The sequence below is a fragment of the Urtica dioica genome, chromosome 10 (assembly GCF_054948205.1).
Source record: "Urtica dioica subsp. dioica isolate 48M chromosome 10, U.dioica_male_clone48M_v1_H2, whole genome shotgun sequence".
Taxonomy (NCBI): Eukaryota; Viridiplantae; Streptophyta; class Magnoliopsida; order Rosales; family Urticaceae; genus Urtica; species Urtica dioica.
Genome location: NC_142765.1, coordinates 4,675,053 through 4,693,570, shown reverse-complemented (window position 1 = coordinate 4,693,570; position 18,518 = coordinate 4,675,053). Strand labels below are relative to the sequence as shown.

The following is an 18,518-nucleotide window of genomic DNA, read 5'->3' as shown; positions in this document are numbered from 1 at the left end:
TGCTTACCTTAATCCTGAAATGAGACATGCCATTTCACAACTTACGTATTCTCATTTGAGAAAGTCAGAGTTCGGACTCACTATGTGATTCCGAACAGGGCCTATTGGTGAAGTACTAAGTTGTGAGAATGTCATGAGTAACTTTGTGAAGTTATCATAGATATGGAATTCATGTACAAGATTGCTGAAATGCAATGTATGTCACCTCATGCTTTGTTCCTTGGAGTGTGAATAAATGAACTGGCCAGTGTCCAAATTGAGTCCTGACTCTTTTGGATGAAACAATGTGACTTGTTAGCTCCTCGTCAATACAATGTTTCTAACTTATTCACAAGCGACAAAGGAGTTGAGGAAATAACAGCTAGAAGGGTAAAATGGTAATTTAGTAAATCCCGACTACCTGATGACATTCATGAAGGGTAAACATAGATAATATTCAGTGGATCTGCTCATCATAATTAGGTTGAATTCTTGAGTAGAAAATAAATTCATTTGAACCGAGAGATTTTCAGTGTCAACTCTTTAGTGGAGTCAATTGGCATTAAGCTAAACTTGGAAAAGGTTTGTGAACTTTTGAGTCCAAGTGTTTAGCTCAAGCTTTGTTCATTTGGGTCCATGAGGTCACTGTCACGAATCACATCGATAGGAATAGTTAAACTGGAAGCTAAGTCAAAACAAGAACGAAAATAGTCAAAAGGGTATTTTTGTCTTTTGAGACAAAGGGTGAAATGAATGTCAATAAATTTTTTGACAAGTTCATTTGATGACTTAATGTCACTCGGCCATGACTTGATCATTGGGCCTGGTGAATTAATTTCATTGAAAATTCTAAATGGGCATTTTCTTATGTTGTCATGAACAAGTGAAGAAAATTCTAGAAGCCTTTTCTAGAAAATATGGGCGCCTACCCTATAGAGAAATAGGAGAGATTATTTTGTGCATAAATGTATCAAGATACTTGCCAAAAGAAAAAGAGGAAACAAATTTGCATATGGGATGCATAAGGGAATCGGCCAAGTTGAGAAAAAGGCAAGCCATGAACAAAATTGGAAACAAATCAAGGCTTCTAGAAGCCTTTGTTTGGCCGAGTGTCTCAAGAGGGAAAAGAGGAAATTAGCTCATGAATATGTGATATTCTGTAGAAGAGGAAACTACCTTATTGAAGGTGAGACCTCTCCTATAAATAGGAGCCTCATTTCCTCATAATTCATTCATCCCAAAGTTTTAGAGATTGAGAGCTTCTCTCTCTAGACTTGGCCGATCCTCTCTCTCCCTCTCTCTTCAATTTCGTTTTATTGTTTTGGCACCTAGGTCCTCATTTGACCTAGTGTTTAGCTCTGCGACTTCAAGACTCGTTCTTAAGTCGTAGTGTTTAAAAGTGCCCACTCACTAATTCCTTTTCTCTCGAGTGATTTAGTGATAGAAACTTTCGTGGTTGCTCGAGGTGCCGAGGAAAGAAAGAGGGACGTGATGCGAAGGGAGACGAACGTTGCAACTTTCTAAGAGCTTCTCAAAGATCAAGCTTCAAGAAAGGTTAGTAAACTTCTTAGCTCATAATAGTTTTTAATTACGTGTACTTGCTCTTTTGTCTAGGTTAGTAAAAAACCGTTTTTACTTGTAAAAGAAAATTTTTAAAATTCCGCCGCAAGGACAGAGAGCCTCATGTTAAGTAAGTTTTTATTCTGTTCGATTTTTTTAGTTAGCGTTTTAATGCTCGGAAAATGGTTGGATTCTGAACCTGCCGGATGTTAGTTAGCACGAACGAGCTTATAAATTTATTTTATTGTTTATAGGTAGTTCTAGCATTACTGGTTCTATGGATTTCTTGCGAGACCGCCCTTACGGAAGCGGCGGAGCGAGCGGCAGCGCGTCAGGCAGTGGTGGACGAGGACGTGAAAGCGGTTCCCGAAGTTCTGGCAACTTATTCGGTAGAGGGAATTCTACTATCGATAAGTTTTATAGGAAAAAAAATTAGGAATTTATTTTTTCGCTTTTTTAGAATGAATTTGTATTTTTAATTAAGAACTCTATTTTCATAATATTATTTCTAATTAATTTAGAATTTTGTTAATTAATTTTTATTTAATTCTGTAATTTTTTTTTAATTAAAAAACATATTCGGTGCGACATTGTCGCACCGAATATAATGGCGGGAACGGCATTGGGTGCGACAATGTCGCACCCGATATGAATTTACCCGCCAATTTTATTAAATTTGGCAAGAAAACAGCTTGGGCATTTGGTGCGACATGTCGCACCTAATGCCTTTAGCGACGGGTTTTCCGGTGCGACTCTGTCGCACCTAAAGTCGCACCCAATAAACTTTTAGGTGCGACATATGAAGTATTAGGTGCGACAATCGTCGCACCGGATGACGTTTTTTGTCCTAGTGTGCAAATCTATATTTGACTCTTCATTTGTTTGTTTAAGGAATAAAGACTATAGTTTATCATAAAGCTTCAAACAGACAAGGAAGAATGAATGAACATCTCAACTTTTATTGATTATTTAGCAGTTACAAGCAAGAGTCTTCGTGAGACTTTGTTACATCAAATGTATATAAGTAAAGACTACTACTCTTCTTGTAGGCATCATTGACAACACAAGCGTTGTAACACTCGGGGCTTAACCGGATCAAGGAATAAAGGAACCCACGTCCTCAACCGCCCGCATCAACATCCCTAAGATCGCTTGCTCTATTGCGAGTGCAAGGACCAAGTCACGACAATCCGCCTTCGAGCGATGAGAAGAGAAAAGAAAGTGGAGATGTAAGAAGGATCTCACCGTCCAAGCGCATGGGATCGCCAAGATGCCTGGAGCTCAAGAGGTCGCCCCTCCAATGACGGCGGCTCAGCCCGCGCTGTATGCTAATCTGAAAAACCAAGTGTCGAATAAGAGATGATGCATCACTTAATTTGCTTCCGCAAGTATCATTTCCAGCCTTTATGAAGGTGTCGACTTCACCTCAATCGCATCCATGTTCATGGTGATAAAATCCTTTTGGACTATCGAAAGCGTTAAGACGAGGAGAACTATGAGAAAAAGAATCTTTCTTTTTTCAAAGGATTTGATGGTGGTCGGGATTTCGGGGTGGTGGTCAGAGGAAGAGAGGGGGGTTTGAGAAAGACAAATGGATTGGATAGAGTGAGAAATATGGTGATTGTGTAACTTTATCCATAAGTTTCTACAACGCTTATCCATAAGCGTTGTAGAAACACCAAGTTTCTACAACGCTTACCCATAAGCGTTGTAGAAACACCAAGTTTCTACAACGCTTGTCATAAGCGTTGTAGAATCACTAGTTTCTACAACGCTTGTCATAAGCGTTGTAGAAAATGGGTTGTATAATCCAACATTTGTAGTAGTGATCAGAGACTGAGAAAAAAAAACTTTTGTTTTCTATTTATTATTTAAAGGAATATTCTTTGCTTCTACGACAACCAAGGAAATCACTACGAGATATCAAATGCACAAACAAGGGCAAGAACCCGACAATGAGCCCAACAACGAAGGCGATCAACATGGTATACCCGACCCAAGTATCCTGGATATCGGCCACAACCATCAGTCGGAATAGAGAGATGCTCGAGAAAAAAACCAACGAGTGAAAATCCAAGCGCCACAACGCTCGGGGGCCAATCGGATCGAGGAACAAAGGAACTCGCATCCTCAACTTTGGGTTGACATCCTTCACATCGCTCTTGTGGGAGCAAGGAGGGAGTCACGACGATACGCCTTCGAGCGATTGGGATAAGGAAAAGAATCGGGATGTGATAGGTTCTCACTGCCCAAGCGCGTGAGATCTCCAAGATGCCTAGAGCCCAATGTGAACTTAAAACGCCACTTCAGTGCCCGGTAGGAGATCCTAACGTGCCAAGCCACCCCCAAGGTACTTGAGCCACAAGAGGTCGCCCCTCTAGTGGCGACGGCTCAGCCTACGCCGCAAATTACTCTGATCAACCAAGCGTCTAATGATTGAGGACGCACCACCCGATTCCCTACCGTAAATCTTTTTCACTGTTTTTTAAGGTGTCGACTTCACCTCAGTCATATCCATGTTGAAGGTGATGCGATCCTTTAGGACTACCGAAAATGTTGAGACGACGAGAATGACAAGAAACAGAATCTGATCGAGATTCATTTCTTTTTTAAAGGATTTGATGGTGGTCGGGGTTTTGAGATGGTGGTTGGAGGAAGATAGAGGGAGTCAAGGTAAAGAAATGGGTCAGAGAGAAGTCAAGGACTCTAAGTATTCTTACCCGACGAGCGGAGAGCGTAGCACTCCACACACGAACTCAAACTCCAGCTAGAAATGGCTAATCCCAGGGAGCCCTCCGGCAAGCATGGCTCCACTCGCGAAACTAGACGCCGCTGGAGTGGTGAACCCCGACCCTGTTTTCATCTAACAATACACTCGAATGGAGCGCCTCGAAATCAATCTCTTTCTACTGACGAGCTTGCTCGCCATGGATAGGGAAAAAAGGGCCATGATGTGCCACGCCCAAGTGAGAGAAGACCAGGCACGAAATTCCCACTTGGGAGGCCAAATGCACGAACAAGGGCAACCATGCACCCGGCGAAGAACCCAACAACGAAGGTGGTCAACACGACAAACCTTACTCAAGTATCCGGGATATCGGCCACAACCACTAGGCGGAATGGAGAGACGCTCAAGAGCAAAACCAACGCGTGGGAGTCCAAGCGCCATAACGCTTGGGGACTAACCGGATCGAGGAACAAAGTAACCCGCGTCCTCAACCTCGCGCCAACATCCCTCAGACCGCTTGCTCTGCTACGAGAGCAAGGACAAAGTCACGACAATCCGCCTTCGAGCGATTGGGACAAAGAAAGGAAATGACGGACAGTGGGGACTACTTCCATCTTTAAGCATCTAGATTGCGTGACACTATTTTTTGCTTGTGAGGTCTTTTTTTGCGTGATGACATGAGTTCAATACTCTAAGAGAAGGATTTGTCTCTATTTTTTTTTATTTTTAAAAGAGTTCTTTGTAATATGAACTTAAATGTTTCATGAATGAAAAATAGTAAATAAATAAATAAATTTGATCATCATTTGACGTTAAAAAAAAAAAAAAAATTTACACCGCCGAAATTATCACAAATGTCCTTCAGTACTAGACGTTTATACATCTCAAACTAATACCTTCTCTACATTTGTCCTACTATATTTAAGCCAACTCACCAAGTTAAATACTTAATAAACTTCTTTGCGTGCACATGAAAAATACATAAACCAATGAACTTTGTTCCCCCGAAATCTAATTTATTTACCCCAAAACGTGATACTTATTTATAATTTTAGACAAATAAAGATGACCATTTTCTCTCTTTTTTTTATAACTGATACGACGTTTTAGGCATCATAATTTGATCACTTCCTTATATTTACTCTTATAGATATAAGAATATGTCATAATTCATATCTTATTATAATAACATATCACTTTCATTATAAATTATGATGGTCAATGTCCCAAACCCCAATAATAATTAGCATCGCTAATCTTTAAATGAGAAAAAAATAGTTTGATATAAGTTATAACCTCCAAAATATAATCTAGCGCTCTCAAATAAAGGCCTTTCAATTGTTTATATCATATTCGTTTATCTTTTAAATTAGGGTTAGCTTTTTTTATTTGTATCTTTGATTATTATGAGATCACTGAAATCTATTGATTGCTTGGGATTCGGATAGAAAGGCAAACATTAAGTGACGGAACGTGGTCCATATTGTTGTGGCGTAGAGAAGCATGATAATGTTGCAAATTGAAGATCAAATTAGGGAATAAAAAAATATGGGAAAACATCTGTACGTATGTGTGCATGCGATAAGAAATTATTTTATTTCTAATTGGTTGATAAAAGTTATCGGAATTGTTTGTGGTATTAAGATGTCCCACACTAACAATGACACCGTGCTAATCATTAATACCGAAAGCTCTCTCCATTATCTTATAAACTTATATATATATATATATATATATATATATATATATATATATATATATATATGATTTTTTTCTTTCTTTTTGGATTCAATTTACAGATTCGTGACGTCAAGCCACATTCGTGATTGAATTTAATTGCCCTTTTCTGTTTACTTCTTTTTTTTTTTTAATAAATGCCCTTTTCTGTTTACAACGGAAGCAATATCCACTACGCGTAATTTAAGTTTTATCTGGAGCTGATATTCAACAAATTCAATAGCGGAGAAATAAACACCAAAAATTGGTGAGTTCCACCATACCCATAATTGTCTATAAATTTGCCAGATCAGCAACCATATCCGCTGATTCTCGGTGGGGCAAAACAAATAGTTGAGATTTCTCGGTGCATGTTAAAAAAATATATATTTTTCTCATAATTTATATGTATATAGCGATAATGTTCCTGAAATTTTTTTGTTTAAAATATACGTTTCTATTTTCATATTATAAAGTCTTAAAATGCAATATTTGTATATAGTTTAGCCATCCAATAATTCTGATGGCTTTTAATTTATCCCATGCATGTTTCTAGATATTTGGCCATCGTTAGTTCATTTCTATAGACGCAAGAAACAATTCTCCATTTTCTGATTAACGTTAAGCGTATGTGAATTAAAAGAAAATTAATTCTTATTTTTAAAATTTATATCAAAATAACTATTCATTTTTTATTTCGTAAAATGTTCACTAAGACTTTTATATCGTTTAGAAAATTTCTATTACATGACTAAAGTTGAGGTTTATCAGTTGAAAAAAGAAATAAATGGAAACACGACTAAATATTTATAAACGGATTTGGTTCTATGGTGTAGTGGTTAGCACTCTGGACTTTGAATCCAGCGACCTGGGTTCGACTCCCGGTAGGACCTCCTTTTTCAAATTCGTTTTATTACAAATTATGAACTAAAATATCGAATTTTTAAGCATTATATGGAAATTTGTTTTAAAAATCGTCTAATTTATATCAATGAAAAATGAAATGGAATCCCAAATTATTTTTGTACAGGAGGGAGTTCAAAGTTCAAACCTATGTAAGTTTTCCTTCGTTCAAAACCAAAAAAAAAAAAAAATCCTCAAATTTTCCTTTGAAAACTCATTAATTGATAACAATTTATAGATATTTATACACAAACACGTGTGTGTGTGTGTATGTATAAATATATATATGAAATAGATAAGTGTATATATATTTAAAAAAAAAAAACCGAAGAACGCTTAATTATCATATATATTTTTAAAAAATAGAGAAATTATATCAAATTGGGCACTTAAAACATTCGAATTTCAATATAACCAATGTTTAGAAAATGTTAAACAAATAGCCATCATGCTTACACGACATATTTATTGTCTCTTCTTTACTCTTTCTTAATTTGTGGAATATGTTTAAATATATAATTATTATATTATTTTATTTGTCAATAACTATTAATTAGTTTGACTCCTTATTTTTTTAGCAAGTAGCTACTCTCTCTCTCCAAAAAAAAAATCGTTAGTTTTTTTTTAAAAAAATAATCATGGAGCGAATTTTATTACAAATTATGAACTAAAATATCGAATTTTTAAGCATTATATGGAAATTTGTTTTAAAAATCGTCTAATTTATATCAATGAAAAATGAAATGGAATCCCAAATTATTTTTGGACAGGAGGGAGTTCAAAGTTCAAACCTATGTAAGTTTTCCTTCGTTCAAAACCAAAAAAAAAAAAAAATCCTCAAATTTTCCTTTGAAAACTCATTAATTGATAACAATTTATAGATATTTATACACAAACACGTGTGTGTGTGTATGTATAAATATATATATGAAATAGATAAGTGTATATATATTTAAAAAAAAAAAACCGAAGAACGCTTAATTATCATATATATTTTTAAAAAATAGAGAAATTATATCAAATTGGGCACTTAAAACATTCGAATTTCAATATAACCAATGTTTAGAAAATGTTAAACAAATAGCCATCATGCTTACACGACATATTTATTGTCTCTTCTTTACTCTTTCTTAATTTGTGGAATATGTTTAAATATATAATTATTATATTATTTTATTTGTCAATAACTATTAATTAGTTTGACTCCTTATTTTTTTAGCAAGTAGCTACTCTCTCTCTCCAAAAAAAAAAATCGTTAGTTTTTTTTTTAAAAAATAATCATGGAGCGAAGCCATTATTCTTGACAAAGGAACAACGCGAGCAATTGGTTAACCATCACCTCCTTTACAACAAACAGCGTGAACAAACTTCCAGCTCTTATGCCCGCAACGATTGCAATAGAGAGAGAGAGAGAGAGAGAGAAGAAGGCGAAGAGAAGCGGAAGCAAAAGGAAGAGAGAGAGATCGCATCAATAAATGAGCGTTATATAGGGTCATAAGCAACACCAGATCGGCATCTTGGCTGCTCGGCGGCGGCAGCCAGAGATTCCGTCGAGATTCGGGTTTGTATAGTCTCTTAATTGTGTTTTGTTCATCACTTAATTTTTTTTTTGTAAATTATCGTTAATAGATTACTGGTCTTCATTTTTTTCTGGTTCCTGGATCGCCAATAAATATCTTGTTATTAACATTAATTTTGGTTGTTTTCCAATTTTGCTTATGATTCTTGTATGGTTAATTTCCGTTAACTTTTGTTAATATGCAACCATCTGCATTTGATCTTTTTCTTCTTGTGTATCTGCATAACTAATAATCGTTAATTAATGTTAATTGGCATTCATCTTCATCTTCTTTTTCATGAATTTTTTTTCTTCATTTTTAGTGTAAACTACTAATATGTGATTATTGGTAGTACCTAACTTGGGGATTATATTTATCACAGTTTCCTTTTTTAATTTATGAAAATAAATAGGTGGTTTTAAAGGAAATGACAAAATCGATTTTATACATGTTTATTATCTTTGTCACTTCATCAAATGGGTATTTTGCTAATAGTTATGAAACGTTGGCTAAATTTAAATTTTAACGTTTGAATTTGGCTACTTATTTAAAGCGCTCTTAAAAAAAACTAATCACATTTGCATTTTTTTTATGTTCTATGGGGACCTGTTAGGTATAAATTACTTGTAAACATTTTATAACGCAACCTAAATCACATTTGCATTTTTTTGTTAGAAGTGACACTATTAGCCAATATGATATATTATAGCATTTTTTTGTTAGAAGTGACTCTATTAGCCAATATGAGATTTATACAATGTACGATGGTATCCGTTAGTGTACAATGACATTCAAAAGCTGAGATTTTTTTTTTTAATTACGATGGTATACGATGATGTGCAATGAGATACAAATGATAAAAAGGCTAAAATGATTTTTTTTTGTCCGTTTTTGGTCAAAGTCTAATTTTGGATATTTTAAAAGTTTAAGGTCTCGCTTTGATATTTTGACTTATTTGAGGTCTATTTTATGAAATTTTTATATTACAATATCTTTCTCAAGAACTATCATTTATGCTTTGGGGAAGTTACATCTTGCATTTCAAATTGTTCCTAAAAATTCTCCTTGGAAATATAGATAATGTCATGGATGCAAAAGTTTGAAGCTCCCATGGTAAAAAAAAAATTTCTATTAATCTTTTTATTTGAAAAACCACCGTGCGATTTTTAGGTTTATATATTGATTTGAGTTCAGTTGAATTTTACTGACAAACGAGGTACTCCAAGAAAGAGGTTGAGAATCGATGCATTTATAGAAAAAGTTTCTCATATAAGGTAGCTTGAGTGACAAATTTGTTTATCCTTCTTAATGCACGATCATTATTTCAATATAGGAATTATTCCTAAACTATGACCTCAACACTAAGTTAGGACTAAAATCCAATGTGTCTAATTTAATCCAAAACTACGACTACCTTGTATTTTTTGGTACAAAAATACCATCAATAAAATATTTTTCTTTTTATTTTCGTTTGATTTACTCTCTCTCTCTCTCTCTCTCTCTCTCTCTCTCTCTCTCTCTCTCTCTCTCTCTCTCTCTCTCTCCCTCCTTGTGCTTAGCTAAGAAGATATTTTTCAATGACTTCATGCTCAAGCACGATTCTTAGAATTCTAAAAAAGTTTTAAACAATTTATGAAAATCTGAAAAATCGTTGAAGATTTATTGATATCGATGTCAATAAAAGGCAAAAATGTCAATAAATCTTTAAACAAATTCGCAGATTTTTTTTTCTAGTTTTTTCAGATTAAAAAAAATCTTCCTGGTGAGCTTTTTTTTCGTCGCGTAGGGCTAGGTAATACTAGAGTTTATGGTAACGTGGGTTAGTTTTTTTGAAGAGAAATAAGAGAAAAAAGCAAGGGTAAAAAGATAATTGCAGAAAAAGTGTGGTCATAGTTTTGGATTAAATTAGACATATTAGATTTTGATCCTAAACTAGTGTGGAAGTCATAGTTTAGGAATAATCCCTTCAATATACAATTTAAGCTAAAAGCTTTACTTTTAGGGATTATTCCTATTCTATGACTTGTATCAAGATTTTGGACCAAAATCTACTAAACTCAAATAAATCCTAAACTATGACTACCTATTTTCACTAAATACAAAAATACCCTTATTTTTTAATAATATTTGATTTTCTTTCTTATTTAATTATTTGACTTTCTTTTTTTTATTTTTGTATTAATGGGATGGGTTATTCACGTCACTCTCTCCTCCCTCTCTTTTCTTGCGCATTTCATGTCTCTGTGTCTTCTCTCACGTCTCTCTCTTTGCTTCAACTCAAGGAAATAAGGTTTGGGTTCAACTCTCTTGCACTCTCTGTTTTCATTTTCCAGTTAGTCATCTTTGTTTGGGTTCATCTTTTTTTAAGTCGTTGAATTTATGTGGTTTTTTGAGTTAAGAAACAAAGAAAAAACGATTCTCACGATTCTGGAAAATTTTGAAAGTTTCTAAAAATTTATGGGTTTTCGTTGAAAATTTATTGACATTGATGTCAATAAATATGCATTTTTATTGACATTAATGTCAATAAATCTTCAACGTTTCTGGGTTTTCGTTGAAGATTTATTGACATTGATGTCAATAAATATGCATTTTTATTGACATTAATGTCAATAAATCTTCAACGATTCTGGAAAATTCCTTTGAAGATTTATTGACATATCTTCAACGATTCTGGAAAATTCCTTTGAAGATTTATTGACATTGATGTCAATAAATATGCATTTTTATTGACATCAACGTCAATAAATCTTCAACGAAAACCCAGAAATTTTTAGAAACTTTTCAAAATTATCCAGAATCCCGAGAATCGTTTTTTCTTTGTTTTTTAACTTTTAAAACCACAGAAATTCTACGCGGAATCCATGGCGGGCTGTTTCGGCGGACACTTCGAGATCGCCGCCACCGGGATGGCCATGGGCTGCTCTCCGGCGTCCATGACCGTCGTTCCCAGGAGCTTCAGCGTCGGAGATTCCCAGGGCTGCTCTCCGGGTTTTTGTAATGATGTTTGTTTTCATAATATAAACTAAATAATTGTTTTTGTTTTATTAATTAACTAATAAAAATAAACTAAATATGAAGGATAAATATGTAATTACTCATTTCATTAAATCATAGTTTAGGATTTATTTGGGTTTAGTAGATTTTGGTCCAAAATCATGGTACAAGTCATAGAATATGAATAATCTCTCACTTTTACATGTAACATGATGACAACACTTCCTATTGGGCTAAGTTTAAGGACCACAATAGCCGAGCCATTCCCAAAGCCCAAAGCCCAATACAATATAACAAAAAAACAAAGAAAATTAACAGGGATCTGATTCCCGAAAAAATTGAGATCTTTGCACAGCGAGGCTGACACGTCACTGAAACATTCTACGTAACAGATGAAAAGACTCGGCCAATATGTGAGGAATTAATCAGTCAAATTCGCCTGCCTGACTGACCGTGTCGGAACCAGAAATAAATAAATAACAAAAACACAAAAATAAATCCAATAGAAATCCGAAACACAGAAAAATAATTATCTCCTTCCAGATGTCTGAATTTCAAATTTGTAGAATATTGTACATCACATGTAACATGACGTACAATGTTTTGGGGGTAGATATAAAATAATCCAACCAATTACGAATCAAATATTATTTATTGCAAACACATTGATTTGATTTGTTGGTGGTTGACAAGTTTCAAACCGTTTAGTTCTTGCCACGTCATCAAGCAATTTGTCATCAAGTTTGACACCGTGTCTCAACTCTCAATAGAGTTGTGCGAGTCAACTACGTCTATAAAATCAAAATGGTTTTATTATATAACTGTTACACGCATCAGTAAATGATTATGAAGACTTCTTTTTTTTTTTTTTTTATCAGAATGATTATGAAGACTAATCGCGTTAAGAAGTGACTTAAATTACGAAAATTGAGATTTCTACAAAGAAATTATGTAATAAATATAAAAAAAAATTGGTATTGGGCCAAATAATCGATTTTGGCCCATGTGGACAACAGCACAGAAATTTACAGCAAAAGTCCACTTTCTCTCTTTACAAAGAGGTTTTGGTTCTTTGACTTTTTATTACACTTTAAATTTTTTTTTTTTTTATTTTTAATTTCTAGAGAGTATAGAGAGAGAGATAGAGAGAGAGCGAGAATGAATGCTGCGCCACGTCAGCATCCTCCTCGGGCTTCGGAGTCCGCCGCCGGAGTCTCCGGAGACGGAGCGGCGTTGCTCAGAACTTACAAGGCCTGGAAAGGAAGTAATGTAAGCGTTCGGAAACTCTTCAACTCTATTTCAATTTTCAAATCGCTTTATTTTGGTTATTATTGTTTTTCTCTGGGTTTGTTGCGTAATTGAGGCATGGTGGTCGGTTTTAAGACGGTTTTCTTATCTGAATTTGGGAATAGAGGTACTGGCTTTTGTTGATTTGTATGGATCTTTGCAAAAAAACTGACAATTCTTATTTCACTTTGGATTTTGGGAATTCAGTCAATGACGGAATTATTCATTTGATTAATTTTTTGTTTTCGGTTCTGGTATTAGAGATTTTGATGTGGAATTTGGATGCTAGCGACTATGCTTTGAGATTTTTGCTTAATTAAGATTCTATTACCCTTTCTTTTAGGGTTTGAGGTTTCAAATTTTGAATGTGTATTTGTGGTTGTATGACTTAGTTCACACTCAGTAATCTTTATGAACATTTCCATTTGAAGTTATTTTTGCTCAGAGAAGCCAAGTTTGATAAGTTGAACTGATTTGCTATAATCTACAGTCTAAGATTGAGAATCAATTTTCTTGTCTAAGCTTAACTGTTACTGAATCCTTTTAGAGTATTGTAGTTGATTGTCTTAATTTTAACTAATAATCAAATGAAACGGACACTACTTTAAGCTCTTGATTGAGCATACGTATTTTTCGCCCACTTTATTTTTTCAGCCTTTTAGTGCAAACACGTTGCCGATTTTGTTTTACATTCGTACTAATAAGACTCGCTGTCGTTCGAGATTTGGCAGGTCTTTCTTTGCGGTGGAAGGCTTATATTCGGACCCGATGCTAGATCGATCATGTTGACCATAGTCCTCATAACAGCCCCGGTGGTAGTCTTCTGTGTCTTTGTGGCCAGCAAATTGATCGATTATTTCCCAAATAACTCAGGAATTTCCATCATGGTCTCTGTCATTGCCTTGGCAACCATTGTAAGTTTTTCGTAACATCTTAGGGCTGAGAGTACTTATAATAATTAGTAATTAGTTGAGGTGTAATTTTAGAGTTATTAGTATTGTGTAAGTCTACAAATAGACGTTAGAGATAATCATATGTGGGAGGAGAAAGAGACTTTCTCGAATACCCGCGGATATGTTGAGGAATAAGACAAGTTTATATTTCGAGACTCACTTTATTTTTTTTCTACCAGGATTTGATTCTTCTTCTATTGACTTCTGGAAGAGACCCGGGAATAGTTCCCCGGAACGCTCACCCGCCGGAGCCTGAGGACTACGAGGGAAGCGCTGAGGTCGGAGCCGGCCAAACTCCAACGATTCGGCTTCCAAGAGTCAAAGACGTGATGGTTAATGGAATCTCAGTGAAGATCAAGTACTGCGATACATGCATGCTTTACAGGCCTCCTCGCTGTTCTCACTGCTCGATTTGCAATAACTGCGTCCAGAAGTTCGATCATCACTGCCCGTGGGTCGGTCAGTGTATTGGACTCGTAAGAAAATAACCCAACTATTCTAATTATTATTTTTTTTTTTTTTCGTCCCTAAGCCCATTGTTTGGAGCATGGAAAAATGCTTGGTCCCCAAATATGAAAATCCCAAATGTTTTCAATGCTTTGTTGGAATCAGGAAATTTTGACACAGACATACAGAAATGAAGAAAAACTCGGTGGAAATTGTTTAACTAAAACCAGGATTTCATTTTCTTCAGAAAAAAATATTAATTCAAAGAGAGGAATCTATTTTTTCCCCCCTCACTCTGTCCTTCACAAGATTGATTTTCGAAGTCTATTCTGTTTTTCGTGTTGCAGCGAAACTACCGGTTCTTCTTCATGTTCATCTCATGCGCTACCGTACTCTGTCTATTCGTACACGGATTCAGTTGGGTCTACATACGGAGTATTGCTGAAAGTGAAGATGTGTCGATCTGGAAAGCGATGGTCAAGACTCCAGCTTCCATTGTGCTAATTGTTTACAGTTTCATAGCTTTCTGGTTCGTTGGAGGCCTTACCTTCTTCCACTTATACCTCATCGGTACAAACCAGGTATCAAACAACCTCGGAAACATAAAATGTTACGACACCTAACAACTCAAAATTCATTTTTTATGCGTTTTGGTCCATAAACTAATCTTGGGAACAAAATGATCTTCAAACTATTGACTTTGTAGTATAATAGTAAAAAAAAATCATTCTCTTATGAAGTTTTTAAAGTCTGTAATTTGTATTACGTTGTTCAGACGTTGAATTTCGTAAATAATATACCTAACCAGGGCTGGGAAATCAATAGTTCTACCATTTTGCTCAAAAAATTCGTAAAAGAACAAAACTTTCACTCGGACAACAGTTCATGGACTTTGTGCACTCAACGAAGTTGTTTACTTTTTGCAGTCGACTTATGAGAACTTCAGATATCGATACGAACGACGAGCCAACCCGTACAACATAGGTGTGTTCCGCAACTTCTTCGAGACGTTCTGCAGCGCTATCCCAGCTTCGAAGAACGACTTCAGGAAGAAAGTACCGAAAGACCCTTCGGTGATGCCCCGCATAGTCGGAGGCGGGTTCGTGAGTCCCGTGATGGACAAGGCCTTTGGCGGCGGGGACATAGAGATGGGAAGGAAGGTCGTGTGGGACGAGTCCGCGGGACCCGGCGGCGGAGGCGGAGATTACGAGGATCGCCCCAGCAGCGCCGACAAGGAACAAGGGCCGGCCGGTGATGTGTCGCCGGATTTGAGCCGGAATCTTCCGACGGAGAGCGGCGCCGAGAGGCGCGATGTGTTGTACTCGAGGCGGTCTAGCTGGGGGAGGAGAAGCGGGAGCCTGAACATCTCGCCGGAGATTCTCGCCCTCGCCGCCGCCGGAGTTGGGGATTCGAGGCGCGTCACCGAAGAAGACTCCGAGAATTCCCCTCCCACGCGAGGTCGCGAAAATGTACATTGAACACTGAACCGGTGACAAGATATATGGATTTCTAATTGGGCAAAAAAAAAAGAAAAAAAAAAAAGAGTGAAACTATTTACAATGATGTGTAAAGTTTGAGTTGGTAGAGGTGCTTGACCAATGGGTTTGGGAGAGATCAACCAGTCGTATAAAACCTGGGGTTACTAAAGGCGAGAGCTTTGTTGTTTGTAAGACATGCTCTTTATTTTTTGGAGCACTTAATTCTTTAGCAATCAAAATTCGTGTGTGCCATAATATGGATTTTATCACTTTGTTTGTTCTTTGGATTAAACCCAATACTCTTGAAAGCTATCATACTCCTGAAACTTTATATGGAAGCAACAATGTTGAGACACCATAAAAACAAAATAAAAAAGCATCAAAATTTCAAATGTGACACAATGAATAGTTGGATTTCAAATTTATAAAATAAAACACATTTCATTGCATGTTCTGGAAGCGCTTCATGATGAGGCCACTCATGTCCAAGTATCGGCGAGCGCAGTTTGAAAGGCACGACTGTTCGCCGGAGCTGAATTTGCTCCCCGGAGCTCCGGTGATGCACTTGTCCCAGCACACCGTCGTCAGCTTCGCCACCATTTCGTTCACCATCGCTCTCTCCTTTTCTTGCTGCAAAAAAAAAAAAAAAAAAAAAAACCCTTTTAACATCACCACCAGAAGAAACCACATACTCTTTGTTTTTGTTCAGACATTAAGCTATTATATGAACAAAAGCACAATATTCAGATTATTTCTGAGCAGTACTTTTTTTTCCCCATAACAATCAGCACTGAGAAACTGGAAATATTTATGCAATTAAAAAGTTCATCACAGTAACAGTCAATGACTAGCCCTTAATTTGATCCCAGAAAACCCTAAATTCTTCAATTCTAGCTATATGAATACATATAGGTTATAAAAAGTTCAAATCTGACTGATTGCAAAACTAATCAAACTCCGCTAAGAATCAAATTCAATTATCAGAAGTAAGAGAAAATTCATAGACCGTGAATTTATCGCTTAACATAAGAGCACATGTAAGGCTATTCACAGCGTACGTAGCCAAATCAAATGAAAGGAGACAGAAATTCAACTGCGGGAATAGAGGTAGAGAGCGATTACGAGTACTTACGTTGATGAAATTGAGCAGTTCAGGGTTGTTTAGTGCTGAAGCGTCCATGGCGGTTAATGCTTTCGGTAACACCGTCGATAAACTTTGGAGAAGACGCTCCTAAAACCCTAGAAAGAAGACGACGACTTTAGAGCAGAGCTATGAAATGACTCAAAAACATCATATTTTGGGGAGGAGAGAGAGAATGGTAAGAGAGTTTGGACTCTTTAGTGGGCCTTGTTGTTCACTTTTTGGCCCAAGTATTATCTAAGGTGTAATCTTATAATATCTCATTTCCTTTCTACAGTTTCTATTATTATTTCTTTTTTTTTTGGCTCGAAACTTTCTATTATTCTCTTACCTTAAACGTTCGTCTTCGCCTAAAAAACGAGTTTGTTTTAGACTTACTGACACAAGTAGAAGGAAGATAATTTTTTCAAAATGGAAGAAGAGTTTAAATTTTTGTTACAGATATTAAGTGTAATCTTAAGGACATTTTTGTTCCGATATAACTTGTGAGAGGTATGTAGGTAGTCATAAACAACTACAATTATTAGTACTTGCTACTTACGAGACACTATATATAATTCTCCAAGTCTCGACTTGAAAGAATATAATAGATGGCAAACTGATCATATCATGTGCCATATGTGATGGAGATTTTTTCTACTTGATTTCGACATTAGTGAGTGAGAATATGCCACTATTATGGAGTAGGGCCAGAGCCGGCTCAAGGAATTTGGGGGCTTTGGGCGAGAGGTGAAAAAATGGCATTTTATAATTATATTTAAATTAGTTTAGAAAAATAATATATTATTAATTTATCATTAAAAAATATTAAATATGCAATTATTATACAACTTAGTTTAATTTAAAAAAAACTCATATTAGAAAGCAAAAAAATTACACAAAATCATCTAGTGTAATTTTCTTTTTTTATTTAACAAACATTTCTAATCTCCTTTTTTGTGATTTATGGAGCTTTTTAATTTTTTTTTTCATACCTCGATGAATATTTCCTGTTCATAATACTAACTAATACGTGTCGAGAAAAAAATTGAAGAAAAAAACACAACAAAAAACTATCTAACATTAATTACTAATATGTTGACAAAAAAAATACACACAATTTATGAAGATAGAACACTTATATATATATATATATATATATATATATATATATATATATATATATATATATCTTGAACTTTTAATTACTCTTTTTTTTCGTTATTTGATAGTGTAAAATCAATTGAATCAGAAATGTAATATATATATAGCATAACAAAATACCATTTCGTTGTTTGTAAAAAAAATTGGTTTCTTAATATCAAACCTCGTTTTTTTTAAAGGTTAAATGCTATTAAATAACTTTTACAATTGCAATAAACAACAAAGGCGTAGACATTATTTCTTAATACCACTATTTAACTTTATTGCATTTTTGTGGCTGAGAGGTTTTGGCCTTTAACCTAATAATGGGCCTTTTGTTGTTGAGAGAAACGTTGTTTTGTTTTCGCTTATCCAGACTTAAGGTCATTTTTTTTAATAAACTAATAACTCAAAATTTGAAAATGGGCCTATCTTGGGAGGGGGCCTTGGGCCGTTGCCCCACTCGCCCTCCCCTTGAGCCGGGCCTGAGTAGGGCATAGAACCATCACTGCACTCCCATTCACAATTAAATAAGATGATAAATCGTGAACATGAAATTGTTACATTTGAATTAAACTGAGGATACAAGTGAGAGGTCTAAAATACTGGAAGAACACTATTCACAAGCTTTCTTGTGCATTAAGCATC

At 35.4% G+C, this 18,518-nt stretch overlaps 2 protein-coding genes and 1 non-coding gene across 3 annotated transcripts; 2 read left to right on the top strand and 1 right to left on the bottom strand.

Annotated features, from left to right (window-relative positions):
* Nucleotides 1–6,804: 6,804 nt before the first annotated feature.
* On the top strand, nt 6,805–6,876 carry TRNAQ-UUG (transfer RNA glutamine (anticodon UUG)). The gene has a single exon. It is a non-coding gene; the product is annotated as a tRNA-Gln (tRNA).
* A 5,628-nt stretch (nt 6,877–12,504) lies between these two features.
* LOC149383180 (putative protein S-acyltransferase 7) lies at nt 12,505–15,876 on the top strand. The gene is made up of 5 exons (XM_089628542.1): nt 12,505–12,711; nt 13,461–13,643; nt 13,862–14,158; nt 14,477–14,710; nt 15,056–15,876. The coding sequence occupies exons 1-5, from the start codon at nt 12,601–12,603 to the stop codon at nt 15,605–15,607; spliced, it is 1,377 nt and encodes a 458-aa protein (XP_089484668.1). The 5' UTR covers nt 12,505–12,600; the 3' UTR covers nt 15,608–15,876.
* A 91-nt stretch (nt 15,877–15,967) lies between these two features.
* TIM8 (translocase inner membrane subunit 8) lies at nt 15,968–16,924 on the bottom strand. The gene is made up of 2 exons (XM_089628543.1): nt 16,740–16,924; nt 15,968–16,237 (listed from the first exon to the last, which is right to left on the bottom strand). Exons 1-2 carry the CDS (start codon nt 16,785–16,787, stop codon nt 16,049–16,051), a joined length of 237 nt encoding a protein of 78 aa, XP_089484669.1. The 5' UTR covers nt 16,788–16,924; the 3' UTR covers nt 15,968–16,048.
* Between the last annotated feature and the right edge of the window lie 1,594 nt (nt 16,925–18,518).